This window comes from Anoplopoma fimbria, chromosome 12 (assembly GCF_027596085.1).
Source record: "Anoplopoma fimbria isolate UVic2021 breed Golden Eagle Sablefish chromosome 12, Afim_UVic_2022, whole genome shotgun sequence".
Classification (NCBI taxonomy): Eukaryota; Metazoa; Chordata; class Actinopteri; order Perciformes; family Anoplopomatidae; genus Anoplopoma; species Anoplopoma fimbria.
The window spans coordinates 1,271,603-1,294,683 of NC_072460.1; the positions used below are offsets into that span (position 1 = coordinate 1,271,603).

The window sequence follows — 23,081 nt, forward strand, 5'->3', positions numbered from 1 at the left end:
AGATATAAAATACAAAAGGGACAGGAGAGGGCTAGAGGAAGTCGATTAATCAACACAGAAGGACTTACTCGGACTCGGGGGAGACTTCAGATATGCTGTGGGAGGTGGCTGACTGGGGCGGGGAGGGGGAGGGCCCATGGGCGGAGCCGTTAGGCCCAGGGTTCGAGGCAGCGGGGGGAGGAGTGAGGACGGTGGAACTGAAGGATGCCAGGATGGAGGACAGAATATCCAGGTGTTCACTGGACGGCTGTCGAACCAGAGGGTTTGGATTTGAACCTGCAACCTGGGGGACAGTCTGACCGGGGTACCTACATGGAGGTGCAGAGTCCAGTCGTCCTCTTGCGTGAGCTGGGTGCTGCTCCTGCTGGGGCTCCTCAGAGATAGGGGGAGGAGGGGAGGAGGAGGGAGGCTGATCCGGGTGCGAGGGCTGGCGGGGAGGCAGAGTGCGGAGCCACTCCCGACACGGCTGAGCCTGGGCTCCGCCTCCGTTGGTCTCCAGCTGCTCCCTTGACCTGCTGCTCATCAGCGCCCCCCCTAGGTGCTCACGGGATGAGGACTGCCGCCGAGTTAGTGAGTTCAGCTGCGACCTCGATCCACTGAGGTACCCCTCAAGTCCACTCAAGTCCTCCCTGGAGGCGTGGACGCTACCTGTGTGGTGGTTGTCCAGTCTGTCCCTGGATCCTGACAAGTTCTCCCTGGATGCTGAGACTCGCTGGTGATCCAGCCCCAGTCCACCTAGCCCTGCTCCCTGCCCCAGCTCTCTCCTCCTGGGTAGGAGATCCAGGTTGTCCCTGGAACCCCGGGAGTCCAGTCGGTCCCTCGACCCCCCAACTGTCTGCCTCCCTAGTGGATCCCTGGACAACTGCCTCCGGGACAGCGAGTCCAGGTGTTCCCTGGAGGAGTAGCGGGAAGCAGGTTGAGAAAGAGAGCCGGAACCTCCACTGGCACCGGCCGTGGCTGAGTACATGCGACCGTACGAGGCTGCAGGAACTCCCCGGTGGCCCAGAGTAGAGGTTCGGTACCAGTTGAGCTCACTGGGGACGCGGCCCATGGTGGAAAGACCCTGGAGTGCTGGGGGGCAGCCGATACGGTTCTTCAGGATACCTGAGACAAGAAAATGGGTGTTCATTTGCTTTGTCTATTCAACAAACGTCACCCATGCTTTTAGACAGCAATATTTATATTTGCCTGTATTTCTCCTCCTCACCTACTCTCAGTGTGTCTTTGCATGTGTGGTGCACCTTTGTGTGTATGCGTGCATAAGCCAATTGTATATGTATGTATTCTGAGTGTACAGCACAGACTGTCCTGTACATACTAAAGTGTCACTCTTGCTTTTAGGGCCAGATTTAGACTGAAGCTACATGGAGGACATTCTGCTGACTCCAGCTCTTCTGTGTGTTGTGGGGGTAAATTATTTCTACGTGCACATGAGGTGAACATTTAATGTACGTGCCATGCATTTATGCATTATACACAGGGAGGACAAACCAAAGATTGGAATTTAAAAGCAAGTTGCCCCAACTGAGAATTCTGATTGGTTTAGTCTTGCCTATAGTCGACTGATTGTTAAATTATGCCTTTTTTTGGATCCCCCTCGGTCTAAGATGTGATATGTATCTAAAGAAAATAGTAAAAACAACAACATGATTGTACAATATTATATCACTTAGCTAATGTTTCACTGTAGTGTGTGGGGTGTTTGTGTGTGTGTGTCTAGATAAGACTCTGTCCGTAGTTCTGACAGTGTTCTGTGAGTGCTTTGATGTATATAGACCTATAAATAATGAACAATCCTCGTTTTCATTACTACATTTAATTGCACTGCGACAATTTCACTGTGAGATTGGCCAGTCAAAACCAAAAATGTCAGTGTGCCCCTAGCTTGTATTATTTGTGTTTTTCTCACCCTTGCGGTGCCTGTTTGGCTGGGTGAGGCCGTTCTCGTCCCCACTGGTCAGTGCTGCGTCTGGCTGGTTGTTGTTGGCAGCATCCTTGCTGTAATCCGCCCCCAGGGGGCGCTCTGAGCCCCACTTCTGAAGGCTGTGTGTCTCACACTCCTCCAAAGCCGGCCAGTAGGACAGAAGGTCATTGCCATCCAGATCTGTAACACACAAAAAGAACAAACACTTTCAGGTTACTCATGAAATCTTTTGTATTAAAAACTGACGTCAGGTTTAATGACTTTATTGATCGCTGACGTTTGATAAAACAAAAAAGCTAACTATTGTCACAGTAGTGATTAAGATCACCTCTTTTTTGTCATCACTTAAAAAATATGCTATCAAAGCCAAAGGCAAACTTTACACCAGTTATGAAAAGCTGCCGATATGCTCTTATGCCTCATAATCATCTTTTCAATTTCAAGAATTGTGCTTCACATTGGGCCACAAGAGTGCATCCCAACTAACACAGAACAGAAGTCTGTACCAAACAGCAGGTGCCAACAGATATACAGCATATGTTTACTAAAAAATAACTCATGCCATATTGGTAGGTAGTAAATATCAGACTATTGCAAATGACCTATGAACAGGCATAATTCATCTTAATGTATAAACAAACAGTCGTCTTCCCCTTACAGCCATTTGACATATTCATTTGTTCTGTGATATCAACACTTTAGGCCAATCTGTGTCATTTGGAAAATCACAATAAAAAGGGTTAGGTCACCCACATTTTTATTATTAGTCCAAAAACTTAGACAACTAAGAATAACTTCTGTCTACCAAGAAATTGAATAATCAATATTTATTTCAGCAACAAAACACATGACATCTTGCACCATTGATGTTAAAAGCTTACTCTGACAACCACATATTTTTCTAATTGTTATCATTCAGTTTGGCTTTTTCATTCTCTGCAACATGTTTTAAATAATGCGACAACGAAAGGTTAATAAAAATCGATTCCTTGTTTTTGTTCTGTGTTTTTCAGCTCTCCATGGAACACTTACTCAGTTTTGTTTATTCGTGGCACAGTCCTCTCACACTGGCCAGTCGGCCGCTCAGCTGAATCGATCAGGGGTTTAATGCTTTGTAAAAACGAACAGGCCGCCATCTTAACACTGTGACCTTCAGTGAAAAAGGCTCCGGCCCTTCAGTCAGACTGCACTGATGAAACCATTGGACTGTACTTGCCATCTCAATCCTGTCCTCCTCTATTCGTTCATATTGCTTCTTCCCCTGGTTTACTCTGAGTAGAGCTCATTGATCCAGATGGCTTAATAAACTAAGAATTGATTACTTGTATGGATTTATAGATTTGCACGTCTGACCTTTTCTCCAGTGAAACCTTTCACAGAGCACTGTATATGCATGACATTTATATCAAATACTTTGAAATACATAAACTCATGTGTTATGCATGACTACCAGCTCTGACATTTTCTCTTGCTGTTTGTGTGTGTATGTTTTTGTGCTACGCATTTTGCTTGTTTCTACATATCTGAGATGAAAGAGTGGGCTGCTCTTGAAACAGATTCATTTGATTATTTGACTCTGCTGGCTGGCAGGGGTCTGTTTGTGTTCATCCATACTAGTGTGGGTCCATCAGATCAAAGACATGCAGGTCTGGTTAACTGGAGACTCTTAATAAGAGTAGAGCTGTGATTCTGAGTCCAAATTATTTATTCCTGTGATGGACTGCCAACCTGTCAATGGTGAATTCTGCCTCTCACCTGAAGTGAGATTGGATGCACTCAAGCCCCAAAGACTCTGCACAGGGTAAGAAGGTAGAGATTATAGATGGGGGAATACTTCACCCAAAAACCCTAGAAGCCTTACCCTTACTCCATCAATAAATGAAGTGTCCTTGAGTAAGACACTTTACCAATAGTTGCCACGCCTTTCTGGCTTAACTGGGAGAAGAAATGCCTTAAAAGCTGGTCTACCTTTGGTACCGTTGTGGGTGGGCTCTGTAAGCAGACGCTCGCTGTGATTGGAGCGTTTGAATCGCCGCTGGATGCGCCCGCGGAGTCTGACGTTGTCCTCGCTCTCAGAGGACGGGATGGAGAGACTGCGCTCCTCCTCCATGGAGAGGTCTGAGTCTGAGTCCGAATCCTCACCTGGGAGAAGAAGGACAAAGGAAACAAGTGAGAGGAGGGAAGGAAAAAAAGAACAAAATGGCGATGACAGGTAGTTATTCTCTGTTGTGATGTGAGCTTAACCTTTAAATGTATATGGAAAGAGAGAGCGTTGAGAAAAAAAAAGCAAAACAGGGGTGAAGAAATGGAGAATGTGTCACTGCTGCTTGTAAAGAGTGAGCGTTTGTGTAAATGGTTGTGTTTGTGCGTTCACCTCCGTCTCTGTGGAACATGGCTACATCCAGGTCTGTCGCTCCGGTTTGGACAATGTTTTGTTCCAGCGTCTGACGAGCTAAAAGATTTTCTCTGGCAGGGAAAGAGGGGGGAAGTTAGTACACACACACACACACACACACACACACACACACACACACACACACACACACACACACACACACACACACACACACACACACACACACACACACACACACAGTATACTGTAAATGCATTCAGACAGGCCGATACAGTTAAGAAATAGAGCGCATCCACACACACATATAAAGTATGCACAGTAAAGTCACTCAGCCATAAACACACCAACAGCCACTCTCAGAGTACATTAGTTTTGCTCTACATACACGACAGTACATTGTTCCATCCAATCTTCTTCATCTTTACCCCACTGACCCACTAAATGCACGACAGGGTTTTTCAAAGGGAAGCAACTCTCTCTCAAATCCAAAGAGAATCTGTCAAACTCAAATTCATATTTGAATAATCATTTATCACTTGCACATTGTTGGTATTAAACCATTTTCTCCTGAACTACAGGAGGATCTATGCTAGTCCTAATCTAAAAGCAACGGTGTGGAAGTTTTCCTTCCAAATGTATTTCTAGTTTGTTGGTGAGAGTTGTGACGTGTGCGTGCATCATGTGTGTATGAGTCTGTGTGTGAAACTATATTTATATACCTGGCGGAGCTGACAGAGGAGATGGTGGAGGTTCCCAGGGTGATGCGGTGCAGCCCGCTCTGCTCCAGCAGAGATGCATTGTGATAGGGGTTCTGAGCCTGAACACACACACAAGGTTACTGAGTTACTTTTACCATAAAATCATTTTTAATGAAAAAAAAAAGCACATGATAGTTTTTGAACATGGAAAAAAGGGCACTGAATTGTCTGTAGTTACACCACATACTGCACTGTCTCAGAGTTGAAAAGGGCCACCTTGTACGCCTCTTGCCTCTGTTATGTTATCATAATTCATATTCCCATTAGAACTTCATTCTGATACTGATGTTTTCTATCCGTATCACTGAGTTCTATTATAGGTGGATAAAATTTAAGAACCTTGTCGAGACATCTTTCTTTTTGTTAGCATTCAAAAGCAACCGCCCGTGATCTTTAACGATACTGCCCCGGGAATTGTGGGAGCTATTATCGTTACTGAATGCTGACCGGGAGAAAAAATAAAAAGGAGGCTAAGCAAATGGAGCAGAAGCTACAGGCCTGGAAATGGGTCAAGATTTCAGCTTTCCATACTGTAATAGGCCACTGTAGTCATAAATAACGCATCACACTGAAAATAGTGGTATTTTTGTGTCTAATAATACTTTTGGAAAGGATCAGTTATTTTGCCCCACATGTCTCAGTGATGGATAGGAACAGCTTCAGAGGAAATGGAGGTTAAAAGGGTGAAATGAACTACTTAAGAACTAACACACCTTCACACACCTTCACACACGCAGACACACACAACACACACACACACACACACAAGTCCAGGCTACATATGAAGTTCACTGGATAGAAGTGGGGATTAAAGGGGGATATTGGACTGTGAACACCTCTTTTCACCTACACACACACACACACACACACACACACACACACACACACACACACACACACACACACACACACACACACACACACACACACACACACACACACACACACACACACACACACACACACACACACTCTAAATAGACATTGCACAGTGCTTTTGTAGAAGTGAACTTAAGAGTGAGCAGACCCCCACTGGTCAGTCTATTGCTTTATCTGGGTCAGCGACAAAGCCTGAAGGCATAAGGAGAGGAGAGGGAGGACAGGAAAGATGGATGGGTGGATAGAGGGAAGGAGGACTGAAAGGCAGGAGGGCGTTTGTGCTGGTCTAGTAATGGACACAGTGAGAAAGTGCATCGAGGAAAGAGAATCCTGAAGAACAGAATAAAACATAGTAAATGGCTTTGGGATCGGGATGATTTACAGCTTCACATCAGGGTCGGAGATTCACCCTGCACTGTGCAACAATGACTGAATAAATCATAAAAATGTCTTTAAATCTGTACTTACACAATGAGCTGTGTAAATGACTGCATAGGAATTTAAATTCAAACCAAGATATCTGACAACATAAACACCTTTTAAAGCTAAGCAGACACAAGTTCCAGCAAAACGCGTTAACCAATCGGAGGCTGTTTGTGTGTGTAACTCACAGTGTTCTGCGGTGGTCTTGGTGGATCTTCTCCGGGGCTCTTCTTACCCAAACAGGCCACGCTCCAGGCCTCCTTAACCTCAGAGTTGAACACAGTGAAGACCAGCATCACCGACAAACCCTGGGAGAGAGAGAGAGAGAGAGAGAGAGAGAGAGAGAGAGAGAGAGAGTGTGAGTGGGGTAAAAGGACATCGTTTAAGTTTATGCTTCATGATGTCTTTTCCTTTGGACAAGAACTACCTTGTTCTTTTATTACTGTTATTTGTCAGAAACTTTGACGTACTATATGCACTAATGTAACAGCTGTAAGGAACTGGATGAAAGGTGATTCAGTGCTAGAGTAAACCGACATTTCTAAATACAAACATACACTTTGTTCATACCTGCACGAGGCAGAGGACATCGAATATGTAGTAGAAAGCCAGGATGCTGTTGTTCACTGACATCAGACCACACAGCCAGGTGGAGGTGGCTAACAGCAACAGCAGGAAGGCATTGCGAATAGTCGCACTGGAGAGACAAACACAGAGTCAGTGGGAGACGGACTACATCAATATGTTGAATTTTTACATGTACAACTTGGATGCATAAGATGACGACATGGTTGAGCTTTGACTGGGACCAGCACATGTTAATAATAATAATAACTCTGATTACTTTGCTTTAATTCCCTGCTGGCTTGTTAACTAGCCGTTAGTGAATGTAACATTTGAGAACATATTTACCTGTACCTCATACCACTATACCATTACTTGTGATATCACAACAATGTGGTCATTATACATTTGTGTATTATTTATTAAAGCCCATTGCTAAGTTAGTGAAGACATTTAGAGACAGAAAACAAAAGCAGCAAGAAATGACAGGGAGTTAGAACCAGCAGGAAAAGGTGTAGTAGAGAAACCAATAGATGAATACTGACACACTGTGAGCGAGTGATTTACTTCTGTCGTTTATGCACACGTGATCTGATCAATAACAAGGCCTGACAAGATCACTGTTTATCAAATCAGCATTGACTGAATGAGACAGAAGTATTCCCCTCTGTTCCCTGTTAGTTCATCAGTCATAAAACATTTTCAAAACTACATCCACAAAAATAAAAGTCACTGTTTTTAGGTTGTTTGCAGTTATTTGTTGCTTATGTTGTATAGTGCTTCAATTTTAGATTGCCATGCTTAAGGTGGGTTCAGAAATGCTACTTTGAAAAATGAATTCTTAACATAAGCTTCTTAATTATCATACAGTACCATATTTTTACACATTTACATACCATGATGAAAAAAAGACAACAAAGTCACTTTTAGAAAGTGACAACAGTCATTTGACCATAGTTTGCGGGTACTCACATGACAGGGAGCTTCTTAGTCTCCTTCTGAGAGGGATTGCAGGACATCTTGGCTACAATCATGAAAATCCCTCCATTCAACTGGATAAAGAGAAATCAATACAAAGGGTAAGGCACAGTTTTTAATGCATTCCAGCTAATCCAATACTGCCGTTAGCAACATCAGGGATGAGGATAAACAAATAAAACAAAATCAATGTCGACAAAAACGTCAAACACAAGGGAAAAAAGGTAAATTTAGCATTGACTACATTGTATCAAACAGACAGGGGACAGTTACCAGTATGACGATGGCTATAGGACCAGCAAAGCTCCATAACAGTTTGTCATAGATGGAGATCCAACAAAAGTCTGGGTTCCCGTACCCCTCTGGGTCCAGGCCCACCGCCAGGCCTGCAGAGAAACAAAGACAGTCAGATCAGACAGGAAGAGAGAGGCAGTGCAGGATGTGACGGCGTTTGATTATCTGAATGGCTTTGGTAGGAAAAGCATGAGACATAAGACACGCATTTGAATCAGTAGTTATTATCTAAATAATCATTTCAGGCCACAAAACAACATGTTAAAGAAAATCTGCAAAACGGGAAGAGTTGCTGTATATCCATGATGGTGCCTTCAGACATTTTACGTTTTCAGAATATTGAATAAATCCCAGTACTGAATTATACTGGGAATTTATCACTGATGCTTCTGATTTATTACCATCAAACATTAATCCTAGCAAACATAAATGATATTAAATTATACAAAACTATTTTGTGTTTATTTTACATGCACCTGATTCTCTCAAGTTGTGACTCAGCTAATTCATATTTTGTACTTTGCAGGAGACATAACAGAAAAGTAAAATTCACATAAGTTTTTGTTATTTTTACTGAGAACTTCTCTGAACTTACGTAGAACCACACCACAAGTATCGGTTTAATCATGGCAAGTTATTCTTTATGCATCCGTTATTTCTTCACCACATGACCACACCTCTATGATGTTGCTATACTGGGTCGCTGGAAGACTTGTGACATGAACTGTGAAGTCTTTATTCCTTGTTTGGACAACTGTCAATGGGCATAAATAATGTTTTTATTGGATTGCAAAAGTGAGAGAGACAGGAAATGCCTAAATAAAGACGGACAGACAGATTAAATGCACCTCTGAGCCTGAGGAAGAAGACATGCAGCCAGCGTGTGTGTGTGTGTGTGTGTGTGTGTGTGTGTGTGTGTGTGTGTGTGTGTGTGTGTGTGTGTGTGTGTGTGTGTGTGTGTGTGTGTGTGTGTGTGATGGGAGACAGATCCATTCTTAAGGCAAGGTGAGACAGCGGTCGGTCGGTGTTTATGTTTGTGTGTGTGTGTATGTGTGTGTGTGGGTGACAGAACGAGCAACAGATAGAGGGGAGTTGACAGCATGTATCAGAATGGAAACTACAAATGTATGTGTGTGTGTATGTGTGGTGTGTGTGTGTGTGTGTGTGTGTTTGTAAAAGAAGAAGGCAGACAGAAATGACTTGCTTACCGAATGTGTCAAGGAAGAGATTGCTTGCGTCTGTGTGTGTGTGTGTGTGTGTGTGTGTGTGTGTGTGCTCTACTATCTCTATATTAAAATGTCACAGAAACCTTATCTACACAGTCAGATTCATTGGGAATGTGTGTGTGATGTGTGTGTCTGTACACATACGTGAATAAATGTGGCGAGGACGTGGCTGCATAGACACGCTTCCAGTGATTACAGTGAGGCTACGTGTGTGCGTGCCTGTGAGTGTTATGTGTGTGTTACCTGTGATGATAGCCGGCACGCCCCAGCCGATGGCGTAGTAGAACCTCATAGCACCATAGTTTATGTTGCGTTGCTCAGTCTGCATGCGGTAGATATGAAGGCCTTCCACGAACATCCAGGCAAACGTGGACATGAAGAAGTAATGCAGGAGAATGGCCACGACCGTACACAGGAACTGGAGGAGGAGAGAGAGAGAATAATTAAAGCAAGGGGAAGATGGAGATAGCAGAAGGAAAAGAGGAGACGCAGGCATGAAACACAGAAGTAGGGAAGGAGAGGTGAGGAAGAAAAGATGGTGAGCAATAAAAAATATCAGCCTTTGTATTGATTTTGTGACCGTTGCCGAGCAGACGTCTTGGAACCAACAAGTCTTTGATAAAACACAGCAGGTGTCAACGCTGAAGTAATAGACATTCATGATTTAATTAACAATGTGACTAATGAACAGACTTTATGGCAGCGTGTTACAGTATGTCTCGAGGAAATGCTCAAAAGTGAATGATATGAATATAAATGTATGTCTTTATAAAGCTTAATTATAGTAATAACACCCAAGAGTGCGTTAACTATGATTATGTGTATGAAAGAAAGTCCCATCAGTAGAGGAAAGTACGCTCGCAGGTAATGTGGTTGTCATAGCAGTTAAGTGTGTAGAAGCCTGAAAGCGTTCATGTAACAAATATGTTAACAATAGTAAAAGCAGCAATAAATACAGATAATTTAACTGGTTTTATGGTTTTAAGAAGTATAATTAGCTCTGAAAAACATACTAGTCCAATTCAAAATGTTATATTTCAAGCTTTCATCAGCTTTTAAGGTAATGACCTGCTACAAAATGTCTGTATTAGTAATACATATTATAAATTATACCATATATTTTGGAGAGATATTCACGAAATGTCAGCTTGGTCTATAGTTGATTTATTTCTTTTCATCTTTTGAAATATCCATTAAACAGTATTGATGGCTATGGAAAATGTGTCTTTATTTCCATAGATGATGCTGCATGACTGCTGAGAGGATGACAAATCAGCTTTAAGAGTTCCTTTAACTTAAATATAAGTCCGTCCAATGGCATAGTCTGGATTGCATATTATCAGAATGACTCTCGGTACGTTTCAGGGCAGGAGATAAACTTCACCATCACTTTATCAGTGAAGTGCTGCTGTTTGCTTTGGCAGTAATGCTGAACTTCTCCATGAATAATTCCTGAGAAAATTACCCTCAGGCTCCATTCAAGCATGTCTAAAGTGGTTTATTTAAACTCTGGGGGCGTCGGTCTGTTTTGTTTGTTTAACCAGATGAGAAAGATGCCATTCAAACTCAAGTGGCTCTGAATAACAGCACCCATCCATCTTAAAGAGCACGTCAGCATCTTCTAAGAGAACGGTGGTGCTGTTTGTTGGATGTAAAGGCGAAAACTAAACCAAGAGGGCTGGGCGATATGATATATGATATATATTGTCAAACAATATAAAGATGTCTATTGTTTATCTTTTTCTTAATTGTTTCTATCGCAATGGCGAAAAAACATTGGAGATAACTTTATAACGGCAATATTGAGGCCAGATGGACGATGCTTTCCATTCTAAGTGATGCATGTGGGAGGGAAGCTGGAGCAAACAATACAAAATACATTCCAAATCTTGTTAAAAACAAACACATAGAACAGAAAATCATCTTCTGCAAAGTTAGCCACACGCCGGTCCCCACTACAGGCATATCTGTTAACAAGCACCACGTGCCGTTTTTCTTCTTCACCTTGTAGTACAGAGGGTTTATCCATTGAATTATCAGAAAACTTACTTCATCGTAATATATATCATTGCTGAGATATGAAATAACCAATATCAGGATAAAAGATTTTGGCCATATTGCCCAGCTCCATAAACCAACCACAGGGGACAACTTGAAAACGCAAGGGTTTGTTAGGCTGCTGGCAACTGACAGCCAGCTTTCATGGCCATGATATAAATCCCAAGTACAACAAAAAGAAGTGAGAACATACAGTCTGCTTTTATATATGTGTGTGTTCTTAACATAAACACCAGACAAGAAAAGGTTTCAGCTTAAAAGGCTCGAGCTGTCCATCCGCTCTTTGCTTAAGTTACAAGGACTGAAATCAGATTTGCTTTGACCCCCCCTCTCTGTCAAAATATTTGGGGTAAAAAATTGACAAAATGCATGTTTAATGAACAAGCTTCTTGTGAGATGTTTACCAAAAGGGTCTTGGTGGTGACATGATGACAAATTATATATAGAAATGCAAATCAAAATAGCAAAGAAAACACACTATGGCATCACTAAGGTGTTGCAGTCTTAAATTACTCTGGATGACAGCTGTTCAACACCTAAAATATAAATGTACATTTCACAAGAAATTTTGCAGTTGAGCACTCTACATCTCTAAGTTAGGGAAAGCAAACTTGTACTTTCCGGATGAGGTTAAAAGGATCTCATTACAAATTCCTAACCACACAGCAAGAGACGACATAGAAATAGCAGCCGCCTTGGCAGGAATACAGCCAGACGATGAATTTCACACTCCCACACACAACACTACAAGTTACACACTAAGAGAAAGAAAGATTAAACTGTGCACAAGCATGTGAAAAACAAGTGTGCACACAAACACACAGGACCGCTGCGAGCGCTAACATGCTCTCCCAAGCATGATGCACATGAATCAGAGAACATATTGTTCAGCTAGAAGTAACTAGTCCCACTGTAAGAGCCATACAGTCAACTGCGTGGGGGATACAGCTTAATTAATTGGATTTCATGCTGAGTGAGCACATATTTGCAGTACCCTCTGTGCATGACTCACTGCTCTTTAAGCACACACTCGTTTGTGATGTAACAAAAGAGAAAGTTGGTCAGGAGATAGGAAGGAAACAAGAGAACGAGGGTAGAGGAGGAGAAGAAATGAGCAGAAATAAAGACCATGTGATGTAGAGAGGCACAGACAGTGAATAGCAGGAGAAAGGTAAAAAGACAGAGATTTCTTGGTATATTATTTTGAGCTGCTCCAGTGAGGGAGCACCCTTCAAATCTGCAATACGACTTATGATGCCAAAAGCAATTGTCTGCTCAAGTTGGGAACTGGAGGGAAAGTGATGAAAAACAGGGAGCCAAAGACATTAGAGCACAAACAGGGCTACAGAAAAACAAGCACTCAACCCCCCACCAGTGTCTACCTGCTGCTCCGTCTGATTGACCCCGAGCAGAAACACCAGCTCGGACAAAAACATGGCGGCCGCTGTGTTGGAATGGATGCTCCTGATGTTGGACTTGAGGCCTCGGAGGCAGGAGAGCACCAGGACAGTGAGGAGGAGGGCCAGCATGGAGACGCACAGAGATGAATACGTGACAAGGGCCAGCGTCTCCAGATCCCCCTCCAACTGCTGCTCATACAGAGACGTGAGAAGGGAGAAAGGGTATTATTACATTGATATCATTTTGGAAGGAAGGGCAGAGGAAAGGAGTAAAGGAGTAGTATTTGAGAAAACATGTGGAAAATGGGATGGCAAGGAAGACATAGGTAAGAAAAACAAGTAAGATTGATAAAAAAGATAAAAAATAAGAGCTGAAAATAAAGGTTGTTTTTTTTTCTTTTAAATCAATCAATTATTATTCATTTTGACATGTAACGTTGTTTAACTGCATAGAAAACTGGCTGGTTTGTAATGCTAAATATTAAAGGTTTTGAAAGGCAGAGTATCTCTGTATTCAAACTATTCCGTGTAAATATAAGTCTCTATTATGAGGCAGTCTCAGGGCAATCAACAACAGACAAAGCAAACTAGCATCCCTATTTATCTGTCAGGGGAAACCCGAGGATCAAAAGCATGAAATTGAAGCTGATCACTGCCGTTTCATGCACAGAGAGCATTTACTGCCAGTAAAAATAACAAACACCTTCAGAATTGTATTTGGGCAAATTGAGCACATCACCAGTCACATCTCTTCTCATTGCTCTGGACTAATGATTATAAATCTTATTAAAGTGCATTACTCAATGAAAACTATACATATTTGGGGAAATGCACAACTTTAAATTCATCATAAGGCATGAGGTTTCTGATTCCAAGAGCTTGGAATCTCAGACGTTAAGATCTGATACATCATCACTTAGTATGCTGGGAAGTGACGGGCAGGGTTTGCATTAAACTGTGAAAATCCTCTCCAGCTGTAACAAGGCTTCCTTTAGCCTTCAGAATGTCAGGATTAATCCCCTGGGATTTCAACGACTACATTGCAAGCAATTACCAGCTGAGATGTTCAAATATAGAAAAGCATGAAAACGGACACATTCGCAAAACCAGGTGTGTGTGTGTAACACAGCATGATCCCTGATAGGAAATGTTCAATTAGTCCACTACATGCCTCATTATGACAGAGAGGCATATTAATGAAATGAATCTGTGGTGCGTATACACTAGCAGATCACTAACCTCTCTATGTGAACTGTCCATCAGCACCCCGAAGGTGCCCAGTCTCTGGCACTGACAGCGGACATGAGAGGTGTTCCTGTAAACCACCATACAGTCCCTGACTGTCCAACAGCCTCCTATCTCATACCTGCAGAGAGAGAGAGAGAGAGAGAGAGAGAGAGAGAGAGGTAATAGTAGAAGGTCAAGTTTAACAGATGTGCAGACACAAAGACATGAACACACCATCTGTATCCTTACGATGTGAGTTTATGATTTATCAACATTAACAGGACTGGTAATTAAAAAAGAACAAGAGTCCATTGTTGTTGCTTGTGTGTTAGGCAAGGAGGTCAAGTTCCTCCTGTCAGTGAGCATGTAACGTTATTGTATTTCAGTTGTTTCAACAGCATCAATACAATGTGGAGCATCCTATAATACCACAAGTTGACTGACAAGAACCAGCCCTACTGCCCTAATAGATATATATGTGTGTGTATATGTGTTTGTGTGTGCGTGCCTCTGTGTGTAGGAGCATATGAACCAGTGTCAGCATAACGTGTACTCACTGGTTGCTGTGGTTCCACTGCACACACAGTGGCTTGCTTCGATTGGCTGTCTCAAGCAGCTTGAACTCAAGCAGGATGGGCTGGTCCAAGTGTCCACCCACAAACGTCTGGTTGTTGTAGACAGAGATAGTGACCACTGGGGAGTTCATTACCGGGTGTCTGGGAAGCCTGAGGGGGAGAGTGAGCAGAGTTACCGTACAGTGACTAAATAAGACAGAAAGGAGAGTTTGATGTCCTGGTTAGGACAGTAAAAAAGACAAGGTGAGCAGAGTCAAATGCTAGACAAGACTTAAATGACTCTCTGTTTATTGACATCTACTGAACATTGTTTGTTAATTTGTCATCAAGCCCGGGGTTAATGTGAGGAAGAGCAGAGGGGGAGAGGGATGGGAGGAGAGTTGAGAGAAAAAGAGATACCATGAGAGAAGGAGAGGAAAAAAAACTGACTTAAGGAAGGTGATGTTATCTTTGGTGGTCGGTTGGACAAAATGAGCAATTTCGAGATGCCACCGTGGCTTCTTTCTATTATTTTTGGATTTTTAATCAATTTCTGGCAAGTTGCTGTTATATTTAATGATAAAAATATATAGTGCAGATGGTGTTTTTAAAAATGTGAGACTCCTGACATATAAAAGCAATTCTGGTTTACTGTTGAATAAAGACACATGGGAAATCCTGATTCTATGTCCAGCATGTTTCCTTCCTTTCTGCTGTAATCAGATTTTTATTGTTCGGAGTGTGACTGAGTCCCACCTCACTCCTCGTCGGTCTGTGTGGTACTTGGGAGGGAGGGCCCCGCCCAGACTGCGATAGATCAGCATGATAACGATGGTGATGGGCGGCTCTGGCATGGAAACAGTGCGTCGGGCTGCAGTGTATTCTCCTGTCTGATTGGCTGAGATACTGACAGGGGCCAGAGCAGCGTTGTGAGGGGCCGAGGCTGAAATGGAGAAGTCTGTGTCAGTATATGCTCTTAGTTTCAAGCCTTTAATTCCATGTGTGCGTCTATTCTTACGCTCTTTCTCTTTCTCTGTCCGCTCCTTCTCTTTCCAGATGTGCTGTTGTTGCTGACGTTGTGGCACCAGGGCAGCAGGGGGCAGTATCACATGGGTGTTGGGATCCCACAAAGCCTGGCCACGAAACAGGGGGGTGTGGTAACGTGGGAAACGCCGCCGCACATGGGTTTGGTTCTCCACACGGTCCAGGTTCATGACTGACAAACAAAGAGGAGCAGTGTGTTAATGTGCAGTGTACATTAACCTAAAACCAATAGTTCCCTTAAATGCCTGTAGAAGATGCTAATAACATTCATCAAATAAAGTGCAGACTCTTACATAAGTCAGTCACTGCTGCTGAGTTCATACTCACATCTAGTTTCTTTGCTAAATACAGGGTCAGCAAGTTGAAAGTGATTTTTACATCACACTTTGAATTCTCCCACCATCTGACATTGTGAAGAACTGTGAAAGGGAAGCTATGCTTCCACTGGAAGAGCAGCATCCTTTGTCCTGTTTTATGCTGAGCTGGGTGTCTCAAAATTAAAGTGTTAATAATTTATATTTGCTAAACCTGCAGCTCTAACAGTTGATGAAAAATCGGACAACAACCATTTAATACACAGCGTGTCCGTTCAGCTTTCTCACAGCTGGTAATCATGAAAACAATATAAAACTTGTCAATTTTACTCAATTTAGGTGAAGGGTCATTTTGCTAAATTTATTAAAAAATAAAACTAACTTCCATTATTAAATACAATTTAAGGGGAAACCTGAACTGCCTGTGTCAATAAACCAATTAAATCTCTGTGCATTCGGTGTGTAAACCCAATACTGACTCGATACACACACTACACACACACACACACACACACACACACACACACACACACACACACACACACACACACACACACACACACACACAACACACACAAACACACACACACAAAGGAACAGAGGAACTGTCTTATTATGGGAAATGAGGCGGTGAACAGGAAGTACATAGTCAATGTGGAGTGTTCAATAATGAGTAAACACTTGACCAACCAAACAGATGCTGAACAGCACTCAATACTGAGAGAGGAGAGACATCACTCAATAGAAGAGATGTGTGTTTTATCTGTGTGTGTGTGTGTGTGTGTGTGTGTGTGTGTGTGTGTGTGTGTGTGTGTGTGTGTGTGTGTGTGTGTGTGTGTGTGTGTGTGTGTGTGTGTGTGGAGATAGAGTCTGTTTTTCTGATTCTAAAAGTCTGCAATGACAATTTTGATGGCGAAACAAATGGAATGAAGATTTGGCATTTTAATGACCAAAAACAACAAGAAAAAAATGCATATTGGACACTTACAGATGGACGTGTGTCAAGTCCATCCATTTCTTTATAAACGTTAATCATTCTATCCCATTTGGCTGAGTCCATCAACTCTCTGTGTTTGTGTGTGTAGGAGTGTGAAAGTTGGCTGTATTTCTTATTCCTTCTGCTTTCTCTGCTGCTAATTCTATGCTCCCCGTCTGGGGATGTGCATCATGCTGTCAGTTTAGATTATCTAACAGCATGTTGGATGTAATCCAAAGGAGAAGCATACACAGAGAAGTAAGAGGGAGATGGGAGTCACATAGAAAAGAAATAAGAACAGTCAATTCATATTGGCCAAGGAAGGTAAATAAACCTATTTTATATTTTTTTGAGGGTCTGGGATTAACTATGTTACCAAACTACACTGGAGGTAGCTGGTGAGGCAAGATTCACTAGTTGGTAACTTTGATGAGTTTCATGAGTTTTTGTTGGATGATGTTTTATAGGAATTCAATCTGTGTGTAGCTAAGAGCATTAACTGAGTGTGAAATTCATTGTCTGGCTTCATCCCTGCCAGAGCTGCTGCTTTTGCTATTTCAACACCTTGTTGTTGCTTGTGGCACAGATTATTCAACAGTATTTTCAACACGGCTCAAGTGACAGAAAAAGTTGAAAAGAGCAAAACGTACAAGTGACAGGATGCCAGAAACTAAATGACACAGGGCACATGGCCAAACCTGCAGATGTATAGTACATGTACTGTAAGAGAGAAAGAGTGTGTCTGTAAATCTAAATGATGTATGTGTGTGTGTGTGTGTGTGTGTGTGTGTGTGTGTGTGTGTGTGTGTGTGTGTGTGTGTGTGTGTGTGTGTGTGTGTGTGTGTGTGTGTGTGTGTGTGTGTGTGTGTGTGTGTGTGTGTGGGAGTGTGAAATTCATCTCTCTGTCCTGCTGCCAGCGCTGTGGCCGTGCCATCATCGTTTGCATTAGCGCTGCTCATCTCCCGCTTTACACTGAGTCATTCTAGCTGATTTCACAGCTGTGATTTACAGCATTATGAGAAAACCGCTGCAAATTGTCTGTAAAGATTAAGATTTCATTTCTGCCTTAGACTCTTATATTGGATCTGAGCAGGGATTAGCTTTTGTGTTATGCTCTAAATGTGCGTGTCTGTGTGTGTCATCTTTCTGAACTCACCTAGGTTCGGAGCAACCAGCGCCACAGGGTTGAGGTAGGTGAGCTTCATGTTCTGGGCCAGATTCTGGGTGTACTGCTCCAGCAGCTCCGTCAGCTCGGCCGGACCGCCGCCCGGGATGTGGTTCTGACTCTGAGCGAGAGCCCGCCAGAGCCCAGAGGTACCGGGACCCAACAGCACACTGCAGCCCCGCACAATGTTCTGCAAGCAGCAGAGAGAAGAACAATCAGTATCAGAAGAAAGGAAACAAACAGACTGCTGCTTTGCAGAGGGTGCTTCTTCTGAGAAGCAAGTGAACACATGGGACTGTGTATCAGAGACGAATATTAAGAAAACAATAAGATACAAGATAGAAGAAGTAACAACATGTGTCAACATCCTGGATCGAGAAGGGAAAGAGAGATAGAAGATATGAAGAAAGGGGATCTTTTTACTGTGCAGACAACAGCTACAACTACCCAAAGACTGAGGACGCAGACAGTAGCTGTGTTCCCATTCAATTATCAAGGGAATCCATTTCCATCAGCTTATTTAGAGAAAATAAACAGTGCTACAGCATAGTTCAGTCAGAAGTTGAAGATAAAGGCTTCGCATGGCTGTAATCTGACAGTAAACGGAAGAAGTCGAAGAGGTTGCAAAACGGAAACAAAACAAGTCGACCTCGACATCTAACCGATCAACAAGAGAATATAGAGTGAGGTCCTTCAGATGGGCAAATTGTATTTATTATGTCAGCTAGTGTTGGCCATGTTTCATGCTGTCCGGAGACAAAGACACGCATTCGGCATGATTCAGCAAAGCTGTTTCCATAATCGATTTAGCGCATTAACTTTATTGGACAAAGGCAAAAAAGCATTTCAAGCAAGCATTTAACAGAGTGACAGAGATAGAGAGAGAGAGAGAGAGAGAGAGAGAGAGAGAGAGAGAGAGAGAGAGAGAGAGAGAGAGAGAGAGAGAGAGACACAGAGAGAGAGAGAGAGAGAGAGAGAGAGAGAGGAAAAGTGCTTGGTATGATTCCTTGCAGTCTGACTGCACCAGACCCAATAAAGCACTGCAGTCTCACATAATGCTCCGGGGATGAAAAATACACAAGAAAACCTTCAGATAAACAAGGAAGAACAATATACAGTGGAGTTTAGGAGGAACGCAGTGAATTGTAGCGCAGAGAGAAGTCAGAAACATGGATTACGGATCAGTAAGTGGCAAGAAGAAAACCATGAAATAGAATGAGAGAGAGACAAAAATGGATGATCACAACAGACAGATGGTTAAAGATCTAATTCAAGTTTTTGAACTGATTGATGATTACAGCTTAAAGTAGGTCAAAACCAATGTTATGAACAATATTCTTAGTTCTTAAACAGCACATTTAACATGTGCAGTCCAGTTTCCATTAATGGCTTCCTCTGATCATGTGGTCTGTTTAGAGAAAATCAGGAACTGAAACACATTACTAAGATTAAAGACAATATTTCTTCATAAAAAATGTGATGGGGGATCTTAAGCTCCACAATCAGGCTGTACACCACAAGAGCTCATATGGTCTGTATTTATCTGTTGAAAAGTAAAGGAGGAAAAACAATGGAGGTTAACAAAAGGACAGAGACGTGAAGAGTTTTAAAGAGGCAGCAGATGACAGGATTACAGGAAGAGGAGGAGGCACAGAAGCACACAAAGGCTGAAGGAGAGGCAGCATGGATGACAGGTTGGAACATAACGCCGATCCGTTCAGCAAACATTATGTGTGCAACACGTTGCCATACCTAGAACATTTATTTTTTCACATTAGATATTCAAAATGTTCTTTCAAATGAATTTCTTTCTCTTCTCAACCATCATTCATTCTGCATATCTCACTCTGAGGAAGAAATACATTACCAACCTGTTATGAACATTGTGCAGTACACTGGTGCCATAATGAATGTCAGATGTTTTTATGCACATAGAACATAGATAGAACATATCATATCTGAATTTGTTCTCCCTTATTTTAAAATCATTTTTGCTGTGTACTTGCTGAGACGTGAGCTCTTTCTGGAGGAGCAGCAGTCTCCAGATGGATTTGATCACAGCTTGAACATGAAGGATGTCTTCCTCCACTCACCGCTACATTCCTGAAGGTAAAAACTCTTCTTCCCTCTCTGCCTCCCTTTGTTTCTCCTGCAGCCACTGGGCTCTGTTACTATAGTAACTGTGTTCTACATTACCTGTTTGTCTGGCCCTAATAGCTGCTGTTTAAAGTGAGGTGTCAAGTATTGCCAGATAAATTGTATATATTTTTTGGGCTGCCTGCAGCTCCACTTCAGTGCCGCCAGAGTAAACCACAGCCGCCTCATTAACTCCAGATGATGAGAAGAAGCACGACTGATTTTAGAGTCAGAGGTTGAGGGAACTTAGGTGAGTTCAGGTTTTTGTTCTCCGAAAACTGCAAAATGATAATAAAAATCAACGAGTATAGTTGCTTTATGTTGCCAACCAAATGTTAAATGGCCGTATTTCAGATTTACTGTCAGGTGAAGTAGGAAAGTCAAATGTCATGACATGAAGGGAAAAGGTTTTCATTTCACTCACTATAGGATGCCATTATTGCTACTGCTGTGTTGCTATGGCAACTGTCCTTTTTAGCCAAAGATGATGTATTGATTGTCTGAAGCAACGACTGTATCAGGCGTGAGGCTCCAATTGTGATGCTGTTGTTGGCCCAACACAATGCTCCTGTTCATTTGACATCGGCTATGAATGACTTGAAACAAAAACTAGTTCAACTTTGGTTATTCATTTGATTTCATGATTAATGAGTCAGCCCCTGACAGGTGCTGTAAGAAGAGGCAGTAAATAAATACTCATACAAGATGCCATCCTTTCGCTTTTGTTCACAGTGTCATAACTGGTGCTCAATTAAACCAGATAAAGATGAGTGCTTTTTATGTTTTTGTTCACCTCAGAGGGGAAAGATACACTCTTCTACCATTAACCCACAGAATGTATAGCATAATGTGACCGCTACACCTCACGCCATGAGTCAGAAGAAGTTCCAGCTCCTTATGTAGAGAAACTGAGTGAAGGTCACTGGCCCTATTAATGCAGAATATATTAAAGAAAGAATAGCTTTGATTCTGGTGTTTTGTAAAGAAAACAAATGGTGTATGCAGTAATGACACCTTAAAATATGTTTGAAAATAATTAGAAAAAGACATTCTCTGATTATAACAGTGGAATGCTACTATCACACTTACTCAGTTTCTATAGCAACTGTTCTTAGTTGTAATAGCAGCATGAATGATTTCAGCACCGCAGGGTGTGGTTACTTCTGCTTTATCTGTCTTCAGATGGTTGATTCTCCCTGTTATCATAAATTATTAAATGCTTTCCTGGGTCAACTGTAGAAAATGTGAGAGCAGAATATTGCTTTTTAACTGCCCAGTATGGCCCTTTTTTGAATTAATAATCTCATGTCTGCGTGAATGTTACTGGTGCTTCTGCTACTACTGCTACTAGAGGGGTAAGAATATATGAATACACTTGTACACACTATTAATTAATAGTTTGCATGCAAAGATCTTAGGCAGACAGAGGCTCAGGCTGCACAATAAGTAGTGCTGTAATGTGATAAATACAAATCCAGCTGTTCTGACTGTATTAAAAACGTAAGATTTCATGCATATGGCGGTGTATGCTTTATACTATGACTATTTCCTGAAATTAGATTTGATAAATTGCAAGTTATCGCCTTACTTATAGTATCGCAATATATGACAATAAATTAAATCGTATCTGTACCATATCGTATCACCAGATTAATGCTAATACACAGCCCTAGCTTCTACTATTACTAGTAAACAATACAAAGCTGTGTATTTTAGCGAGTGTTCTGCATGAAGACAAATCAAGTGCTGTTCCTTTAACCTTTTGTGCCGCTGCATTCACTTGCTACCTGTTCTTGATTTGAATATGTTCCCTGACCAAAAGCTGGCTTATTAAATATATTTTTGAAGCGATTTGTGTGCGCGGATGCTTTTTTCACTGACCAAGATATGATATTAAAATTCTCGTCATGAATGAAAATAAATACACTATCAGTTTCTCAGTTTCACATAATTGTTTCCATAGTGACATGCAATTTGTCAATTAAACATGGGCCAGTACATTGAAACAGTAGTATAACAGCTAAGACAGGGTTTGTACTGTATGATGTATGGACAACTGATTCCTTGTCAGCCAAATTGTTTTCTTGGCTGACATGTTTAAGCTAAATATTCATATCAAAATAATATGGAGATCTCTGTTCGCGCCTTTATGTCAAAACGCCAACAAGCTTAAATGATCCTGTGTCGGCTTCTGCATCTTCAGCTGAAGCACTCGTATCAGGTAAAACGAGACTCTGTCAGTTAATATGGGGAGATGACATTATGGCAGTATTTCATGAGCTACTGTCACTGCATCGCCATAGCAACATTACTTCCCATTTCAGAGAAAAGCACTATCTCGTTACTGGGTCTGTACCCAATAAAGGTACTCTATGTCAATCATATCTACCGTTTTAAATAACAGCAGCGTTTTTTTGTCTTCTGGTAGATTCTGTTCAGAGTTGTGCTTCCTGTCGGTATTTATATATTGTACAGTGGAAATCTGGTTATTTAAAATAAGTTAGTTGTCATATCACCATAAACCACGATTCCAAAATTTTGATCAGCTTGTTGGCTACACTGGCAAAAATGCCAATGAAGTCTGTTCAAAACAGAGCTGGTACAGTGGCAGTAAGGAGATTTATAACATGTTTTTCATAGATTTTCATACATTCAAATCAACAGCACAAACAGATTATTGGCTTCACACTTCACTATTTTGTTTATCTTCAAACAACCTTTCACAGCTTGCACATACATTAGCTCTTTTAATGTTTAAATGTGAGCTTTTTTAATCATCAAACATCAATTTAAGTACAATTTCTG

General features: G+C 41.9%; 1 protein-coding gene across 1 annotated transcript in view; it reads right to left on the bottom strand.

Annotated features, from left to right (window-relative positions):
• Nucleotides 1-23,081, bottom strand: part of celsr3 (cadherin, EGF LAG seven-pass G-type receptor 3) — a 95,109-nt gene that overhangs the window by 3,701 nt on the left and 68,327 nt on the right. Inside the window, 16 exon segments of the mRNA XM_054608604.1 lie at nucleotides 69-1,104; nucleotides 1,910-2,104; nucleotides 3,893-4,066; nucleotides 4,299-4,390; nucleotides 5,000-5,097; nucleotides 6,529-6,648; nucleotides 6,911-7,037; nucleotides 7,877-7,956; nucleotides 8,156-8,268; nucleotides 9,646-9,820; nucleotides 12,843-13,049; nucleotides 14,100-14,226; nucleotides 14,645-14,812; nucleotides 15,398-15,584; nucleotides 15,660-15,857; nucleotides 18,132-18,330. Of these exon segments, the coding sequence (XP_054464579.1) occupies nucleotides 69-1,104; nucleotides 1,910-2,104; nucleotides 3,893-4,066; nucleotides 4,299-4,390; nucleotides 5,000-5,097; nucleotides 6,529-6,648; nucleotides 6,911-7,037; nucleotides 7,877-7,956; nucleotides 8,156-8,268; nucleotides 9,646-9,820; nucleotides 12,843-13,049; nucleotides 14,100-14,226; nucleotides 14,645-14,812; nucleotides 15,398-15,584; nucleotides 15,660-15,857; nucleotides 18,132-18,330 (3,296 nt within the window).